Source organism: Mesoplodon densirostris, chromosome X (assembly GCF_025265405.1).
Source record: "Mesoplodon densirostris isolate mMesDen1 chromosome X, mMesDen1 primary haplotype, whole genome shotgun sequence".
NCBI lineage: Eukaryota > Metazoa > Chordata > Mammalia > Artiodactyla > Ziphiidae > Mesoplodon > Mesoplodon densirostris.
Genome location: NC_082681.1, coordinates 18,695,195 through 18,714,854, shown reverse-complemented (window position 1 = coordinate 18,714,854; position 19,660 = coordinate 18,695,195). Strand labels below are relative to the sequence as shown.

The following is a 19,660-nucleotide window of genomic DNA, read 5'->3' as shown; positions in this document are numbered from 1 at the left end:
CAAGGACGAATAGGATATTTACACAGACTCTAAGTATTTTCCCACAGATCACTTACAAATTACAAATGGAAAAATTATAACTTTACCATGGAGAAATCTGTCAGACATCACCTTAACCAAGTGATCACAGTTAACATTCTCAGTAATGGGACAAAATGACATCATGTGTGTCCTGTGTGATGCACTGCAAAGGACACAACATCATTTCTGTGCTATTCCTGACAAAAATATATAACCTGAACTATGAGGAAAGATTAGACAAACCCAACTTGAGGGACATTCTATACAACAGCTGCTGGTACACTTCAAAAATATCAATGTCATGAAAGTCAAAGACAGGTTGAGGAATATTTCCACATTAAAGAAGACTAAAAAATAATGACATCTAAAAGCAGTGTGTCATCCTACATTGGACCCTGGATCAGAGGGGAAAACCAATAAAGGACATTAGTGAGACAGTTGGCTAAATGTGAATATGAACTGAATAGGAGGTAATAGTACATCAAGGTAAGTTTCCTAATTTTGATAACTGTACTGTGCTTATGTAAGAACACTTTATCCCAAATTCCTAAGCTGGCATTTTTCTAAAAATAATATTACATGTTGTCAAGGGATGCCTACATATGTAGCAAAAGTATGAAGGTACGCACAGAAACCACTACCAGCAGGGAATTTGTTGGATGGTAGTATTTGAGGTAGAAATCAAATATAATCAAGATTGTCCTTGAAAATCTCTTAGGTAGTCACCAACCCTTCCACTGTTTCTATGGTTGGGCCCTGAATTCAGTAGCGTGCTTGTGGTTGGGGGGCCATGTTGTATGGAAATCATCAGACTCCTCATTGGTCTGGTGGGATGCTCATAGCAGGAAAGAGAAGAGGGAACAATGACAGCCTGGACCTTCACCAGATTAAGGGTCAGTTGTATTGTCAGAAACGGGGACAAAGTCTCACCAAGCTCAGCACTCTGTATGGGAGGATACTTCAATCAGCAGAGCTATATGGCTATCTAGACCTTCAAGTTTCCAGGATGGATGGCTCATAACATCCCATGATAGCCTTTCCTGGTGTTTATCAACCCCTATCGTCAATAATGACCTATTTATGTTTGACTCATATCTCCCACTGCAATTTTAATCCATTTCCTATTACTCTATAGATACAGAGAACAGATGGTCAACATTCTCCTTATAACCTTCCTGAGAATGGAAGATAGCCATTGAAGCCCTTCCTCCTCAGGTGGAATTTTTTTCTTCACCAAGGGGTCCGACCTCTTCATTTTTTTGCACATTTCGTTTTCCCATCAATTATTTCATTTGCACTACACTGGATTAACAACAACCCAGTGTTTTTCTTTGAAAAAGCAACACATACAGATGATTACAATTCTAATAGTACAAAAGTATATGCAGAGAATAGTGAGTTTCCTTCCCATCCAAGACCTCCCAGTCTCCTTTCCTAGAATCAGTTATTCTCACCAGGGTCTCCTTTCAGAGAATTTTTTAAACATATCCAAGTATGTATGAATATATTCTCCTCTAAATTCTTTTTCAATTCAGCAAATATTCGTTAAGCACCTACTATGTGCCAGACACTGTGCTAACTCTCGGGGCACGAGAAGAGAGATGTGTTTTCCTGTCCTTAGGAGGGGAGAAAGATGTAGTCATTCATTCATCAAATCTTGATTGAGTGCTCTCTGTGTGCCAGGAAATGTGTGAACCACTGTATAACATGGAGCCCCAGGCCTTCCAGAGCTCCTGGGGGACGGGGAGAGACAGACCAATGAGCAAGCATGGTGTGAAATATAAACCACCGCCAGGGGGCGCCAAGACGCTTAGCAATTGCCCCATTCCTCTTGTAAGCTGCATGGTCCCATGTGCGGAGCAGACCTCAAAAGCTAAGCCTTGTTCCTAGTGAAAAGGGGAAGCGGTGGAGTTCTATGCAGGAGCAGGGGGCACTGACACCCGTGCCAGGCCCTGGCCTAAGCCCTTTACACCCACCGTCTCAAGTAATCTTCACAGCGATATGAGGTGAGTGCCATTATTCACGTTTTACAAACGAGGACATTGGGGCCTCCAGAGATGTTAGGGAACTGGCCCTAAATCACACAATGGAGATTCAAACTCGTCTATCTTCTGCAAAGCCTGGGCTCTTACCCACCATGTTGATCACAGTTTCTGGGCTTGGGGGTGAGTAATGGGTGATTCTGATACACCCTTTCTCCCCCCCTCCCCCCATGGAGTACCTATAGATGATAGGCTGACTCAACCTCTTATTTTATTTTCTTTTATTTTCTTTTATTATTTTATTTTATTTTGGGGACTCAGCCTCTTTTTAGGCTGACATTTTCCATTTAAGGTGTGAGGTGGAAAGGAAAATACATTGGTCTGGGAGTCAGGAGCCTTGGTTCTAGTTCCTGCTCTGCCTCTCATAAGGTCCATGACCTTGAGCAAATCATTCTACCCTGTGGACCTCAGGGTCCTGAGCTTGGAAATGCAGAGGGTGGCAGGAATCATCTCCGGATGGTTGATGGGATTTGATATTTCCATCATCCCAAAAGGGCTGTAATGACACATTCTGGGGTAAAAACTACATCCTCCATCTTGAGAATGATACCAACAAACCAATTCAGTAAGTCTACTTCTTTTTTATTCTTTTGACCACACCTAGCGGCTTGCAGGATCTTAGTTCCTCGATCAGAGATTGAACCCAGGCCTGGGAAGTAAAAGCACCGAGTCCTAACCACTGAACCACCAGGGAAGTCCCTCAGTAATTCTACTTCTTTTCAAGGCAACTTGAAGGATGGATCTGCAGTGATGGTAAACTGCTGGCTCCCCCATACTGACAGTGTGAGATGTGAGCAAGTTAGTACTTTCTTGGCCTCTGCTTTCTGCTCCACGCCCCTTCCCCACTTTCTCAATAAAGTGAAATGAGCTTGAGTTAAGTGAGCAAGTACCTGTTTAATAGATCTAATTTAATTAAAGCCAAAATCAACTAGCAACTGAATATAATCGTTAGTGAAAACTGAGAAAGAGCCCTCAAATTAATGGGTTATTGCGGGTGTGTAATAACCTGAGAACTTTGCTCATGCTGATTTCATGCTCGGGAGAGCAGCCCCATGATGTGCTACCAGCCACGAAAAGAGGATGTGCCCGACCAACAAGCCCCATAAAGCTAAAAGCAGAGAGGCTGGTCTGATCCACAAAGGAAGGTGACTGAGGCATGGCCAGCAGATAATGAGGCTCCTGCTTGTTTTTGCTTGTTTCATTTCACATCAAACATAGGGATTCAGAGACCAGATCTGGTCATTGGAAAAGCAAACTCTTTTTCTGGACCCCACAGTGACACGGGGGTGGGAGGCTAAGGGAGTCTAGTTCTCAGGTAAGTGTCTTCCTCTCTTCCTTCCTTCCTTCCTTCTTTCTTTCTTTTTTCCTTCCTTTAAATTTCTTTTAATTATAAAAGTAACAGATATTCATCATACAAAACCAGATTGCATGTAACTGTATGAGGCATGAAAGTCCTTAATCTCTACCCTCCCTTTCTCTCTTTCCCTTTTCTTTCTTTCCTTCATTTTTAAAAAAATTATGGGAGTAATACAGGTTCACTGTAAAGTAATCAGGCAATACAGAATGGTATGAGGCATACAGGAAACTGATTTCATTCCCATTCTTCCTTCCTATCTCTCTCGTCCCCTTCCTTCCTGTTTTCCCTCCCTTCCTGTCTCCCTCCCTTTCTTTCTCCTTTCCTTCAATTTTTAAAATCACATAGGTAACATATGATAATTATAAAAGGATCAAGCAGTACAGAATTGTATGGTATATAAAGGAAAAGTCCTCAGTCCCTGCCCCCCTTACCAACCCACCTTTTCATGCCTGATAGACACAGAGACTTACCTTATTCCTTTTAATGACTGCATAGTATTCTATAGTGAGAATGTCCCATGATTTATTTATGGGGTGTGAGGTAAGTTTCTGAAACATACCGTGAAATTGTTATAAAAGTTTAGAGGAAATTCAAGGAAGGTATAAATTGGATTGTTTGCTGCTGAAAATTCCATTTTATAGATAGCAATCATATCCATTTCTATAGCACTTTATACTTTGAAAATTGCCTTTGAAATATCACCTGATTTGATCCTCTTTTATAGCAGTTCTGGGAAATAGGCAGATTATTATCTCTATTTTTACAGATAAGGAAACTGAGGCCCAGGAAAATGAATGAACAGCAATACGGTCTCAAAGCTAGTTACGGATTCGCAGTCTCTTCCTCTTCCAGCACTGGAAGTTTAAGCTGCCTTTCATCTTGCAAGTTATAAAAGATTTAGACATCCCCTTACTTCTAAGCTCATAGTTTAGAAAATCCATCCAAGTCATACAAATTCCCTTATTATTCTAATGAGAATGGCAGTAGAACACTTGGTAAATATGAAGAGCTTTATTAATGGCTGGCGCTCATAGCAAGCCCAAGACTCATTTGGTTTCCTAATTGGCTTCTGTTACTTTAAATGTAAAGTGAGTCTATTCACTCCAAACCCTGCTTAGAAGTGGAAAGAAATACAATATGTTGCATTATCCTATAAAAGAAATGTTTAAATCAGTAGTAAATCATTCAGAAGTGTATTTTATTTAAAATCAGAAAATGCCCATCAGCATCTTACTGCCAAGCTTCTGTAATATGTTTCCATAGGATTTGTAGTTTTAATACCATTTTGGTTGGAGAAAGGGGGACTTCCAGTGTGTTTCCCAAATAAGTAGCTTTAGTTACGATTACTTAAGGAGAGAAGGTGGATAAATGTAATGAGGTGGTCAGGTTTCTCTAAACAGATCTGCTTTTTAAAAATAGCAATGATTTGGGAATTCCCTGGTGATCCAGTGGTTGGGACACTGCGCTTCCACTGCAGGGGGCATGGGTTTGATCCCTGGTCGGGCCCACGTGATGCGCAGCGTGGACAAAAAACCCCCCCAAAAAAACAACAACAACAAAAGATTTAAAAAATAGCAATGCTTTGATGAGTTACTTTTGTTAATAAGATCTTGCATAATGCTTCCTCCAAAAAGTTTAGGATCATTAAAGCAGCAAGTTGTTGGGTTGAAGTTGTGTGCATTAATGTTGAATACATCACATTTTGTAATTATGCATTTAATGGCTGCCTTCCCCTCTGGACTAAGTGCCTCGTGAGGGCAGGAGTCTCTGTCTTGTCTTCCCAGCACTGTATTCCCAGTGTATAACACGGTGTCAGTCACATAGTAGGCACTCAATAAAATGTGTTAAACGGATATGCAAAAAAATCAGTCGGTGAGGTTGCAGCCAGGCTGCATAACTCAGGCAAGGGTCTATACTGTGGCTGCTGCCATGGCTTTGAGCATGAGGAAAAAGTCTTGTGTGGGAGGCGAAGGAAAAGTGTAGTCACATGCACTTGGGGATCGTTTGTTCTGAAACTGAACTGGGCATATTTCTGACTTTTTGAACGCAGGTTTAGACAATGAAAGAACACATCATATATCAGAGGCTTTATGGAACCATTCTCATGTTGAGTTTTATCTTTCTCTCAGGTAAGAAAATGTATTCTTATTATCTCTTTCAATATCTCATGGACAGTAGGTTACCGAAATAAACCATTTGAAAAATTGCTGGGCTGCCTCTCAATGGCTTCCTGTCAGTCCATATGGCTATAGGACAAGCTGGAGCTTCAGCAAGTGAATCCACTCTCTCAGGATTCCCTGTGACTGATGGAGAACTGGCCCCAAGTAGTCAGTAGCTTGGACTACTGCTGTTTTTGACATATCTTAATGAAGCTCTGACATGCCATTTGGTGGCTGATACACACCTAACATAAGATTTGGGTTTTCTTTTAGGCTGTTTTCTCTTATGCATAATGCTTTATTTAAAGCTCCCTGGAGCATTATGATATCGTCTTTCTGTCTCCTATATATATATATATATATATATATATATATATATATATATATATATATATATATGGCAACAATCATAGAATATAGACAGGGAAGTTGAGGTGTGACGAACAGGCATCTGTTCTGGGAGGCCCAGCCCTTGCCTAAACTCTGTGATCAGAATGGAGATAGATTCTGTCTTTGTTTCTATTCTGCAGCAAATAGATGATGGAGACAGTTGAACTGAAGTAGCAGGTAATTTGGAGACGTAAGAACGAGGTTGTCCTGGAAGATTGCAATCTCGTCCATGTTAAGTGAATTCAATTGGTAACACTGCTCATTTAGCACATCAGTCTTTAGCTAACAGGCCATACACGCCAATGAGGGACAGTTCCTTAATGAAACAGAAGTGGGGTTTAATTTGAGTGGCCCTCAGATTTGAGAGCTGATCTGGAAAAATACCAAATCATCATCACCATCAACAACAAGCACTGACTGTGTGCAGAGCCTGATGAGAAACCATGTTTCTTGTCATAAAGTTTGAAATGGGATCTAGGGGGCACAGTGGCAACTCTGTCGCCTGGCCTTGACTACCTGCTAGGATGTTGATTTCTCTTTTCCCTGACTATTTCCTCAAAGGCAAGAAACTGTGTTTGCTCCATTTCTTTATCCAAAACATCCAGCACAGGTCTTGACACACAGCTTGTCAGTACATATTTGCTGATTTAATAAATTAATGCAGTTTGAAATGATAAAACCCTGAACACCTGTACGGTGGTGGTGTATGTGACACAAACTCTAAGTGGATTTGTGTGTGTGTGGGTAGGGCATGGGGCATGGATAAGAGGGATCTAGGAATAGAGCGATCTAGAAGTCTTTAGTGTAGTCTTGGAAGAAAAAGTGGAAGAGTGTGTGATACTGGAAGGTTAGAATGGGTTTTGTGAGGAATGTCATTGGTCAATGAAAATTATGATAGATGTGCAGATTTTAAACCTTCAAATTCATGATGCAAGGCAGTGTTCTTTTAGGTTATTAAACAGTTCTCATTGTCCTTCAGTTGGTGAGAAAGTTATCATTTTCTTCCGGGAACAAAAATTGGTTCTTGAAAAAAATGGTATGACTAAGGTTCAGTCCCCTTCAGGCTCTAGAAGAGTCACCAGCCTCCCAACTGTGAGGGTCATCGTGGGAGACAGGGCAAGGGCCAAGCCTAGATCGGGCAGAGGGTGATTCAGATGCTGTCGCTGGATGAGGCCAGAGTGTGGAGCAAAACCATGCCCATGGAGGAAATACCAAGGGTCAAGAAGAAGAAACCAAATCTGTTGTAAGGTCTAAAGGTGAGAGCAGTGCCAGAAAGAAGGGAGGAAGACTGAGGTCAGGAACTGAATAGTTGCAGAGTGGAGCGGGGGAGGGAGGAAGAGAGGGTGGAGGGAAGGAATAAAACAGAAATAGCCTCTGGGCTCCCTGCTTTTATTCTTGCTCTGCGATAGCCTGCTCTCAACACAGCAGTCAGAGCAATCCTTTGATGTATTAAGTCAGATCATGTCACTCTTTTACTCAAAACTTGCCAATATGTCTCCATCACAACTAGAATACAATCCCAACTCTTTAATTAGCCCTAAAAAGCACTGCGCTATCTGGTCTCAGTGCCTCTTGGGCCTCATTTCCTACTATGCTTCCTCTCCCTCTCTCTCACTCCAGACACACCAGCTTCCTTCCTAGTCCTCGAGAATGGCAAGCACAGTCCCACCTCAAGGCCTTTGCGCATACTATTACCCATGTCTGGGTCGCTCTTACTTCACATCTTTGTAACCCTGGCTCTTTTTCATCTCCTAGGACTAAACTAAAATGACTCTTCTTCATAAATTTTTTAAAATTTGTATTTATTTATTTATTTTTTTGGCTACTTGACTTGCAGGATCTTAGTTCCCCAACCAGGGATCAAACCTGTGCCCCCTGCAGTGGAAGCATGGACCTCTAACCACTGGACTGCCAGGGAGGTCCCAAATGACTCTTCTTCAGAGAGGCCTTCCTTAACTATCTGATTGAATGTAGACATTCCGGTTCCCCTCATCCCTGCCCCTCGCATTATCTAGCTCATCAGCCTGTTAATTTCCTTCCGAGTACTGTTCACAATTTGTAATTCTCTTTCCTTGTTGAGTGACTGCCTCTCTCTCTCTGGAATGTTAAACTGATGAAGGCCAGGGATCTGGTGTGGACACGTGTTCGCTCTATCACTGCACTCCAACACTGCCACATAGTTGGGCCTCAGTGATCATCAGTGTCAAGTAAATGAATGGTCCAGGGTACTTCTGGCTTTATGAGTAAGGGCATCCATTTTGTTGGGTGAGACATGGGCCTTGGGCCCAAGTTTTGAAGGAACAATCTCATTACCTTTGTGAGGGTAATTCCTTTGCCTCCCATTCCAAAAAGAACTCTTGGCAGGCCATATGCATGGTCAGCAACCTAGGTACTGGAGGAGAGAACATGTTGGAAAACTCTGTAACTGGTGACTGGTGAGAGGAATGAGGCTCAAAGTTGGATGCTTCTATATATGGCAGATCTGGTTTTTTGGTTTTGTCTTTTTTTACATTTTTAGAGGGCAAAGTTATTCGTTGATGGTAGGAAATTTTTTCCATATACAATGTTCCAGGCTTAATATATCATCTGTTTTTATTAACGAATTAATTAATTTTTATTGAAGTATATTGATTTACAATATTATATTAGTTTCAGGTGTACAACATAGTGATTCAGTATTTTTACAGATTATACTCCATTAAAAGTTATTACAAGATAATGGCTAGAATTCCTTGTGCTATACAATATATCCTTGTAGCTTATTTCATACATAATAGTGTGTACTTTTTAATCCCCTACTCCCTTATTGTCCCTCCCCCTTCCTTCCCCCACTGGTAACCACTAGTTTATTTTCTATATCTGTGAGCCTGTTTCTGTTTTGCATATACATTTGCATTACATTTTAGAGTCCACATATAAATGATATACTGTATTCAGTGTCTGACTTATATCACTAAGCATAATATTCTCTAGGTCCATCCACGTTGCTGCAAATGGCAGAATTTCATTCTTTTTTATGGCTGCGTACTATTCCATTATATAGATATAGATATAGATATCACATCTTCTTTATCCATTCATCTGTTGATGGACACTCAGTTTGCTTCCACATCTTGGCTATTGTAAATAGTGCTGCTTTGATCACTGGGTGCATATATCTTTCTAAATTAGAGTTCACATTTTTTCCAGATATATACTTGGGAATGGAATTTCTGGGTCATATGGTAACTCTATTTTTAGTTTTTTGAGGAACCTCTATACTGTTTTCCATAGTGACTGCACCAATTTTCATTCCCACCAACAATGTACAAGGGTTTATCTAAAGATTAGTTGTTTACTCACAAGACCAGTGGGAAGTATAGGCAATGGATGGCAGTACCCCTGGGCCTCTGTGGTTGTCAACAGGATGGCCGTGGTGATGTGGGTAATGAAGCTCCCCAGTATCAAGCATGAATCTACTGTATCTACTCAGATAGCCATGGGTCTGCCAGCACCTGGTCTACCAAGTTTTTCAATGCTCCTGGCTATTCATTTGCAAGGATTTGTGATACTAAGAGCCAGAAGAGCCCTTTTATGAGTGAGTAATGACATTTCCTAGTTGAGGCAGGCATGGTGCGCCCTTGGCAGAATGCTTACCTTCACAGTGGGCAGATTCTCTACAGGACTGATACAGCCAATGACTCCGGTGGGACCCATCCCCCAAATCTGCCCTGCCCCCTCTCCCTCCTTGAATAGAAGTTATTGCCAGGTGGTTAGCTGGGCCTTGAGCCTTATGCAGTATTATGAGTTGAATTGTTTCCCTCCCACAATTCATATGTTGAAGTCCTAACACTCAGCACCTGAGAATGTGATTGTGTTTGGAAATAGGGGCATTACAAATGTAATTAGTCAAGGAAAGATGAAGTCACATTGTAGTAATGTGGACCCCTAATCCAATATGATGGTGGTCCTTATACAAAGGGCACATTTGGACACAGACAAGCACACAAGGAGAAGGCCGTGTGAGGATAAAGGCAGAGATTGGGGTGATGCAGCAGAAGCCACAGAACACCACATACTGTCAGTAAACCACCAGAAGCTAGGAGAGAGGCCTGGAACAGATTTTTCCCTCAGAGTCCTCAGAAGGAAACAACCCTGCTGACACTTTGACCTCAGACTTCTAGCCTCCAGAGCTGTGAGAAAATACATTTCTGTTGTTTGTGGTACTTTGTTACAGCACCCTAGCAACTATTACACTCAGACTCTGATGCTCAGTCAGGTTCTATGGATCAGAACTCTTGGATAAAGTAGAGGAAAGCAGGTCACCTCATGGGGGAGAAACAGTGACCAGATCATGCCCACAGTGCCTGACCAGGGTTAAACCTCATTTGTCCACTCCTCCTAAGATGATGCAGGGCAGTGCACCTAGAATCTCAGTCCCCTAACCTTTCACATTTCAAGGAGAATCTTTGCCAAGAGAGGACAGGAAAACAAGTATAGAATACATCTGATGATTACTAATTCAGTCTTCAGAAAATAAAGGGACTTTACTGAAAAAATCATGCAAATTATCTATCTCTTAGAGTTCTAAACGTTTTATTCACTGCCTTTTATTTTGTTTGTTTGTTTGTTTGTTTGTTTGTTTATTGGCCACGCCTCGCAGCTTGTGGGATCTTAGTTCCCTGACCAGGGATTGAACCCGGGCCATGGCAGTGAAAGCGTCCTAACCACTGAACCCCCAGGGAATTCCCTCACTGACCTTTATTTTTTTTCATGGTCCAAGTATGTGGTGATTTTTATTAAGAACAACTTTGGTTCTAAGAATTCCACCCTCAATTCTGTAATGCTTTCCTTTAAAAACAATTATACAAGAGCAAATACAAAAATATTAAATTATGAAAACAAATCCATTAAGGCTCCCTTTATATATATTATATACACTCAAACAAGTCAAGATTTTTCAGAGTAGAAGAATAAAGTCCAATGTGATAGCTTAGAAATCAGCACTTCTTTACGGTGACTAGAAAACACTGAGCTATTTTAAGAAAACCGCAGAGTGGAAAATGGAGGCATTTTTGTCAAAAAGTGTCTCAAAGCACTGTCCATGAGTCCTAGGGGTTTGGACTGTACAGTATTAAAGTGTGAGGGGAGAATGATGCCTTTTTAAACTCAGGCTTATGAGCCGAGCTGATCTGGCAACTTCAAAGAGCTTCTCTATCTGTACGTTCAACTGCTCACTGAGGAGACATCACTTGACACAATTTACAAGTCTTCTTTTGGCCAGACCTTGGACTACTAATCACTAATAATTTTGCAGATTTGCCTCACCGACTTTTTTTTGTGTGTGTGTGGTATGCGGGCCTCTCACTGCTGTGGCCTCTCCCTTTGCGGAGCACAGGCTCCGGACGCACAGGCTCAGCGGCCATGGCTCACAGGCCCAGCCGCTCCGCGGCATGTGGGATCTTCCCAGACCGGGGCATGAACCCGTGTCCCCTGCATCGGCAGGCGGACTCTCAACCACTGCGCCACCAGGGAAGCCCAACCTCACTGACTTTTAAAATGGATGTATTTGTTACTTTTGGGGTCTGATAGGGAGAGGGAACTATCTCCTGATCTTTTGCCAAAGGTTCTCTAAAACAGAGGGCAAGGCACAAGTTCAGTCTGTAGTTCAGAATTTGTCATCCTATGCCAGATGCTTCACCCACAGCACTGATACTTTTGCACAAGGGACAGCCCTCCATATGCTCACCTGTCAGCTTCCAACTCAGTACCCTAATATAGGGCACAATGATTATATTCAGTAAATAGCAATAAAGTACCTACTACGTGCCAACCATTATGCTGAGCACTGGAAACTGGCAATAGGGGCCAAGACTCCAGTTATACTACTGCCCAGAAAATCAGATAATACAAAAGTAGGAGCATTCTGGGAAAAACTGGCATTGTTTTATGCTCAGTGAATTCAATTCTGCTTTAAAATTGCTTAAACTTGGCATCCTCAGGCAAAGCAGCTTTAGAATTTAGCAAAAAGCAAAATAGAATGACATCTTGAGTGAGTATTGTGGCAATATGGCAAGAGTATTATTTTCCCTCCGGCTCCGCCAGAGAAAGACCTGGGGCACATTCTCTTGCTATATCAATCTGCTAGAGAGTTAAAAAATGGTAGCTGGCAGATAAAGATATCATGAGAAAAGAAAACTACACACCAATATCCCATATGGATCTAGATGCAAAAATTCTTAACAATATACTGGCAAACTAACTCCAGCAGCATATTGAGGATTATCTACCCTGACCAAGTGGAATTTATATTAGGAATGCAAAGGTGTTTCAACATATAAAAATTCATCTACCAATGTAACACACTACATTAATAGATTGAAGGGAAAAAAAATATGATCATCTTAATTGATGCAGAAAAAAACATTTGACAAAATCCAACACCCTTTCATGATAAAAAGCACTCAATACTCTAGAAACAGAAGGAAACTTCCTCAAGCTGTGAAGGGCATCTATGAAAACCTAATAGTGAACATCATACTTAATTGTGAATAGCTAAAATCTTCCCCTAAGATCCGGAACAAGACCAGAATGCCCACTTCTATTCAGTATTGTGCTGGAAGTTCTAGCCAGAGCAATTGGACAAGAAAAAGAAATAAGACGTCCAAACTGGAAAGAAAAAGTAAAACTATCTCTGTTTGTAGATAATACGATCTTACATAAAGAACATCCTAAAGAATCTGAAAAACAGATGATTAAGTTAACAAACAAATTCAGCAAATTGCAGGATACAAGATCAATACATAAAAATTAGTAGTACATTCTATGCACTAACAAAACAACCTGAAATGAAGTTAAGAAAATAACTTCATTTACAATACTTTCTAAAAGAATAAAATACCAAGGAATAAATTTAACCAAGTAGGTGAAAGACTTCTACACTCAAACCACAAACATTGCTGAAAGAAATTAAAGAAGACCTAAGTAAATGGGAAAAACCCCATGTTTACAGATTTAATATTAAGATGGCAATATACCTCAAAGAGATCCACAGATTCAAGGCAAACTCTATCAAAATCCCAATGGTCTTTTTTAGGGAGTTCCCTGGTGGTCCAGTGGTTAGGACTCAGTGCTTTCACTGCCGTGCGCCTGGGTTCAATCTCTGGTGGGGGCACTAAGATCGCACAAGCCGTGCAGTGTGGCCAAAAAGAAAACATTTCAATAAATTAAAAAATTCCAATGGTCTTTTTTACAAACATGGAAAAGCCAATCCCACAATTCACATGGAATTGCAAGGAACACTGAATAGCCAACACAACCTTGAAAAAGAACAAAGTTGGAGGACTCACACATCCTGATTTCAAAACCTACTACAAAGTACAATAATCAAAACAGTGTGTTATTGGCATAAGGATAGACATAGATTAATGGAACAGAATTGAGAGTTCAGAAAGAAACCCATACATGTATGGTCAATTAATTTTCCACAAGGGTGCCAAGACCATTCACTGGGGGAAAATAATGTACTTAACAAATGGTGATGGGAAAACTGGGTATGTAAACATATATGCATGTATACATACAAATACATGTAAACACATGTAAAAGAATGAAGTTGGACCCTTACTTCACACCATATATAAAAATTAACTCAAGATGTATGAACAATCTAAATGTAAGAACTACAACTATAAAGCTTTTAGAAGAAAGCATAGAGGTAAATCTTCATGACCTTGGATTTGACAATAGATAGATTCTTAGAAATGACACCAAAAGAACAAGCAACAAAGGAAAAAACAGATAAATTGGACTTCATCAAAATTAAAAACTTCTGTGCATCAAAAGACACTATCAAGAAAGTTAAAAGACAGTCTACAGAAAGGGAGCTATATGCAGGTCATATATCTCATAAGGTCCTAGTATCCAGAATACATAAAGACTGCTTACAACTCAACAATAAAAAGACAACCCAGTTAAAAATGGGCAAAGGACTTGAATAGAAGTTATGCAAATGGACAACAAGCACATGAAAAGATGCTCAATGTCATTAGTCGTTAGGGAAATGCAAATCAAAACCACAATGAGATGTCACTCACACCCTTGAGGATGGTTATAATACTAATTTAAAAAAAAACAGAAAACTACAAGAGTTGGCAAGGAGGTAGAGAAGTTGGAACCCTCATATGTTGCCAGTGGGAATGTAAAATGGAGCAGCCACTGTGGAAAACAGGTCAGCTGTTACTGAATAAGTTAAACACAGAATTACTATATGACCCACTCCTAGGTATATACACAGAAGAAATGAAAACATGTGTTCAAACAAAATCAATAGCATGAATGTTCATAGCAGCACTGTTCATAATAGCCAAAAGGTAGACACAACCAAAATATCCATTAATATATGAATTAATTTTTAAAATGTGGTATACCCATACAATGGAATATTATTCAGCCATATAAAGGAATGAAGTACTGGCACATGCTACAACATGGATGAACGTTTAAGACACTACACTAAGTGAAATAAGCCAGACACAAAAAGCCACATTGTATGATTTCATTTATATGAAATGTCTAGAATAGGCAAATCCACAGAGACAAAAAGCAGATTAGTGGTTTCCAGGGGCTGAAGGGAGGGGCAGATGGGGAGTGACTGCTTAATTGGTACAGGGTTTCCTTTGGGGGTGATGAAAAGTTCTGGAACTAGATAATGGTGATGATTGTACATCATCGTAAATGCACTAAATGCCACTGAATTTTACACTTTAAAATGATTAAAATGGTGAATTTTATGTTATGTGTATCTTCTTGATACAAATACAATGATGCCTGGCACTCCTGGGGGCTGTAACATAATCATTTAAATGGGGTTTATGATAAGGTTTTCCCAACATGGAAAACACTTATGTCATAATGTTAAGTGAGGAAAGCAGGGTACCACATTTTTCATACAATATGATCTCAGCCACATAGAAACAAGCAAAACCCATGCATAGAACCAAAACAGCAAAAGAAATATAGTAAAATGTTAATGGTGGTTGTCTCTGGGTGGTGGAACTCTGGCTGAGTTTGTTCTCATCTTTTTACTTTCTAATACTTTCCATTTTTTTCTTTTAAAAAGCATGTACAGTATCACTTTTATCATGGAAAAAACACCTCTTTTTTTTTTAAGTGGGGGAAACAATACATGTAATTTAAAATAAAAGGAAACAGAGGATAGAGGCGAAGAGACACGGAGGATGGCCAAATCAAGAGAGAACACGCTTCAGGGGAGCAATCATGCAATTTGAACTTGAAAATTGCCAGGGAACAGATGGCAGCGTTCAAGCAGACATCTGCAATGGATAGTTAAATCATATGCAAAGACACAAGTGGCTTTTGAAGCGGGCCCTGGAGAGGCCCGGCAGAGAACGCTGGTTGCCTGGCCAAACAGAAGGGCAAAGCTTCTGTCCCCACTCATCACAGCCCAGCCTCCTCCAAGCCCTGCTCAGGGCCTGGAGGCTGCAGCAAGGGCTCAGCGCAGTCGTGCTTGCATGTGTGAGGGCGCAGAAGAGGTTGTGGAAGAAGAGGCCTCTAATAATGACAATGGCAAACATGGCAGCTGACATTTACATGGGGCTTCGCAGTTTATCAACTTTCTCACAAATGTGACCTAAACGTTAGTTATTGCATCAGTTTGTTAGTTATTGCATCAGCTTTCATAACGTCCCTACGAGGTAGGTCATTGTTACTCCCATCTTACCATGGAGGAATGAGGTTCAGAGAAGTGACGTGAGTTTATTTGTTTAACATTCATATAGTGCTCACTGTATGCCAGACGCTGTCTTAAAAGCTTTCACAGGGGTGAGGGATAAGTTAAGAGTTTGGGATTAACATGTACACACTACTATATACACATTACTATATGTAAAACAGATAACCCACAAGGACCTACTGTATAGCACAGGGAACTATATTCAATATCATGTAAGAACCTTCAACGGAAAAGAATCTGTAAAAGAATATACATATTACATATGTATGGATATTATATATGTATACATCATATATATGTATATCCAAATCACTTTGCTGTGCGCCTGAAACTAACACAACATTGTAAATCAGCTATACTTCATTAAAATTTTTTTAAAAAAATTTTAAATGCTTTTACCTGCATTCATTTCCCATGTTCACGCAGCTAGGAAGGGGCAGAACTGGGACTTGAATCTGGCCTTTTTGGATTCCACTACACCACGCTTCTGCTCAGATCTAAGCAGGACTTACCTCTGTCTGCAGAACCTCAAGGATGGCCACAAGTGGTTTCTATCTATCTGTCCTATCTATCTATCTATCTATCTATCTACCTATCATCTATCCATCCATCCATCCTTATTTTTCTGATTATAAATGTAACACATTATTTATAAAAAAAATCAAATATTACTGAAATAACATAGAAAGTAAAAATCCCCCTAAATCTCAAACCTGAAGATACTCATTCTTATCTGGAGTGTATTCTTTCAGATTTTTTTCTAGTGTATGCCAGCACACACATTTTTCTCTTATCTTTGAAATAGGATAATACTATATCTATACTTATGTAACTCCCATTTCACTTAATAGTAAACCTTGGAAATCTCTCCATGACTCTATACATCTACTTTGTTTGTTTTACTATTCCAGTGTATAGAGGTAACAATTAACTTCTTGAGACATAGAGATTTCCCTATTTTTTTCTCAATTACAAACAGTGCTGCAATAAATATCCTTGTACTTGCAGCTTTGCACACATGTATGTTTGTCCAGAATAAATGGATAGAAATGGAATTGCTGGGTCAAAAGCATATGCACAATTATGTACAATTAAAATTTTCATAGATATTGGCAAATTGCCCTTCAAAAGAAAAAAAGGCAGACTGTACTAATTGTACTCCCACCACCAGCAGTGTTTTAAAGTGACTTGTTTCCCCACAGGCTAGTCAGTACTAGATATTCTCAGTCTAAAGTGTTATCATTCTAAAAGGCAAAAAATGGTATCTTATTATTGTTCTAACTTGTGTTTTAAAAATAGTGAGAGCCCATCTTTTTATATTTCTGATTTAGTTACTTGCTTGTTCATGTCTTTGGCAACTGGTTTTATACTATCATACTGCAGAGAGCAGAGGCCCTTGTAGACCATGTGAAATTATGATACATTCTCTTTTAACGGACAAGTAAGCCCTGGAGATTTATGCTCACCATAATAACCATTCTTTTTTTTTTTTTTTTTTTTGCAGTGCATGGGCCTCTCACCACTGCGGCCTCTCCCGTTGCAGAGCGCAGGCTCAGCGGCCACGGCTCACAGGCCCAGCCGCTCTGTGGCATGTGGGATCCTCCCGGACCGGGGCACGAACCCGTGTCCCCTGCATCGGCAGGCGGACTCTCAACCACTGTGCCACCAGGGAAGCCCATAACCATTCTTAAGTGTTGTATTTGATGTCATTTTGGAGGGCTGGACAGAAAAGCAATGTTAACCAACCATAATTGAGACTTAGGTTTCATAGCAATTATTGCCATGTGGGATTAACTCTTGATTTATTAGGCACATGAAAGATGATGATACTATAATCACATAAGCCAAGGACAGAAAAGAGCACTTGCTCATCCACCATGAATGGTTCAGAAATAGCTCCCTGGCAGGTGGATGCTATGAGTTCTGGCGTATGGTTGTGTGTGTGTGTGTGTGTGTGTGTGCAGGCGAGTATGTGTAGGCAGACATGTATTTATTTGCTTTTGGAAGATATTCAGTGGAGGAATGGAGGGAGAGAATTCTGTAGGGCCAGGGAGTATCTAGAAGCTTTCATATGGGGACATCGTCCCAAAGCAGGGAAGTTGTCACTTCCTGCCAGCCTGCGTAGTGTGCTGTTACGGCTGTCAGTTCTAGAGTGGTGGTCCCAACATTACACCCCTAATTCAGAGAAAGGTTAATGTTCCATTCTGCCATAAAGCTCTTTTTGGTTTGTCATGGGCTGTGCTGGGAGTGGAATTAGGTTGATGTGCAGCAAGCCTCAGATATTTGCCTAGTGCCCTGGGTTGTGAGGTACGCGATGGTGATAGTATCATGATCCATTAATAGCTACCTATGAAACAAAGGGCATACTCAGTTTATACTTTCATAGATATTGCCAAATTGCCCACCAAAAGACTGTACCAATGCACATGTCCTTCAGCAATGCTTGAGAGCACACATCATGTCACTTAATCTTCAAAAAGTCTTGTAAGGCTGGCAGGTAGGGGTGTTATTTGGTGTAGACTATAGTGGTGGCCCTGGGTTGTGCATTCATGCAACACTGTGGCCCTGAATTCCCATTTTACTGAAGCAAACGGTGAGGCATCTGGAGGTTAAGTTACTTGCTCAAAGCGACCCACCTGATGAGCATCAGAGCTGGGATTCCAACCCAGGTTGCCTGACTGCAGAGCCAGTGGTAACCAGGTACGTGGCCATCTTGAGCCTCTTAAAGCTGCAGCCCCCTTAGTGAGGAAATGGAAGGGAGGAATCAGGATACACTCCGGGCAGCGCCCTGTCTCCCTTTCCTGAATGGAAGCGGAAGCCCTGCAGCTTCAGTGTTGTCCATCCTTCAGGCCCCTGTCAGTGCCTCAGTGAGAAGCCGTCTCCAGAGACAGAATAAATCAGGTAATTTGGCTCAGGAAAAGGCATTGGAGAAATAAATTGCTGTTGCACCGTGAATATAATAAGGCAGTTAGGTAGATGGAAATAGTCATCTTTTGATTATATGAGTGAGGATTGTGTGCAGCAAATTTTAAGTCCAAGCTGCCTTTTCCTTGGTCTCCCCCCAACCCCACTTCTAACCGCCCCCTCAAAGTGTTCAGTTGGTGTGTGCTCTGGGAACACTAATCTAACTTTTCATATTAGCCCAGGCAAAATATAATTAGGAAGAAACTCTTCTGCCAAAGTAAAGTCACATGCTAATGTCAAATAGAGATGATTTTTGTATATCAACTATTTTGGCTTACTTGCACCAGTATTGACTCATAATAGTATTGTATAATCTGGATTTGACTCTATGGCTAAAAAAGATGATAAAATTTATTTTATTTATTTTTATTTATTTATTTATTTTGCAGTACGCGGGGCTGTCACTGCTGCGGCCTCTCCCGCTGCAGAGCACAGGCTCCAGACGCGCAGGCTCAGCAGCCATGGCTCACGGGCCCAGCAGCTCCGCGGCATGTGGGATCCTCCCGGACCGGGGCATGAACCCGTGTCCCCCGCACCGGCAGGCATACTCCCAACCACTGCGCCACCAGGGAAGCCCTAAAATTGATTTTTTTGTTACAGAAATTTCATTTGTTTTCTCTTTTCCCTTCCCCAAATGTGGACAGATGCACTTTCAGTGCATTTATTAGTTAGTATTAGTTAGTATTCTGTTGTGAGGGAGAGTGTTCTTTTCTTCTACATTTACTTATTTATTCCTTCAGTTGTTTATATGTTTATATCAGCATGAACTCATGGACTCTTAGTTTATTCAATGGGTTACAATCTGTTGCTGTCATTTATTTTATTGCTCAAATTGGCCCAGATTTGGCCAGTGGGAGTCCTTCAGTCTGGCTCTTGTGTCCTTTTGACACATTCCCATTATTTTTCGAGCACTTCCGTACTTTCTAGCACAACAAGATGTTACAGGCTCATCTTGTAGTCTTCCCACTCAGCCCAAGAATCAGCCATTTTACCA

The 19,660-nt window shown here is 40.8% G+C and overlaps 1 protein-coding gene across 1 annotated transcript in view; it reads left to right on the top strand.

Moving 5' to 3' along the window:
• Positions 1-1,728: 1,728 nt before the first annotated feature.
• Positions 1,729-19,660, top strand: part of ADGRG4 (adhesion G protein-coupled receptor G4) — a 139,162-nt gene continuing 121,230 nt past the window's right edge. Inside the window, 3 exon segments of the mRNA XM_060086393.1 lie at positions 1,729-1,854; positions 18,290-18,402; positions 18,515-18,603. Coding sequence (XP_059942376.1) covers positions 1,729-1,854; positions 18,290-18,402; positions 18,515-18,603 — 328 coding nt within the window.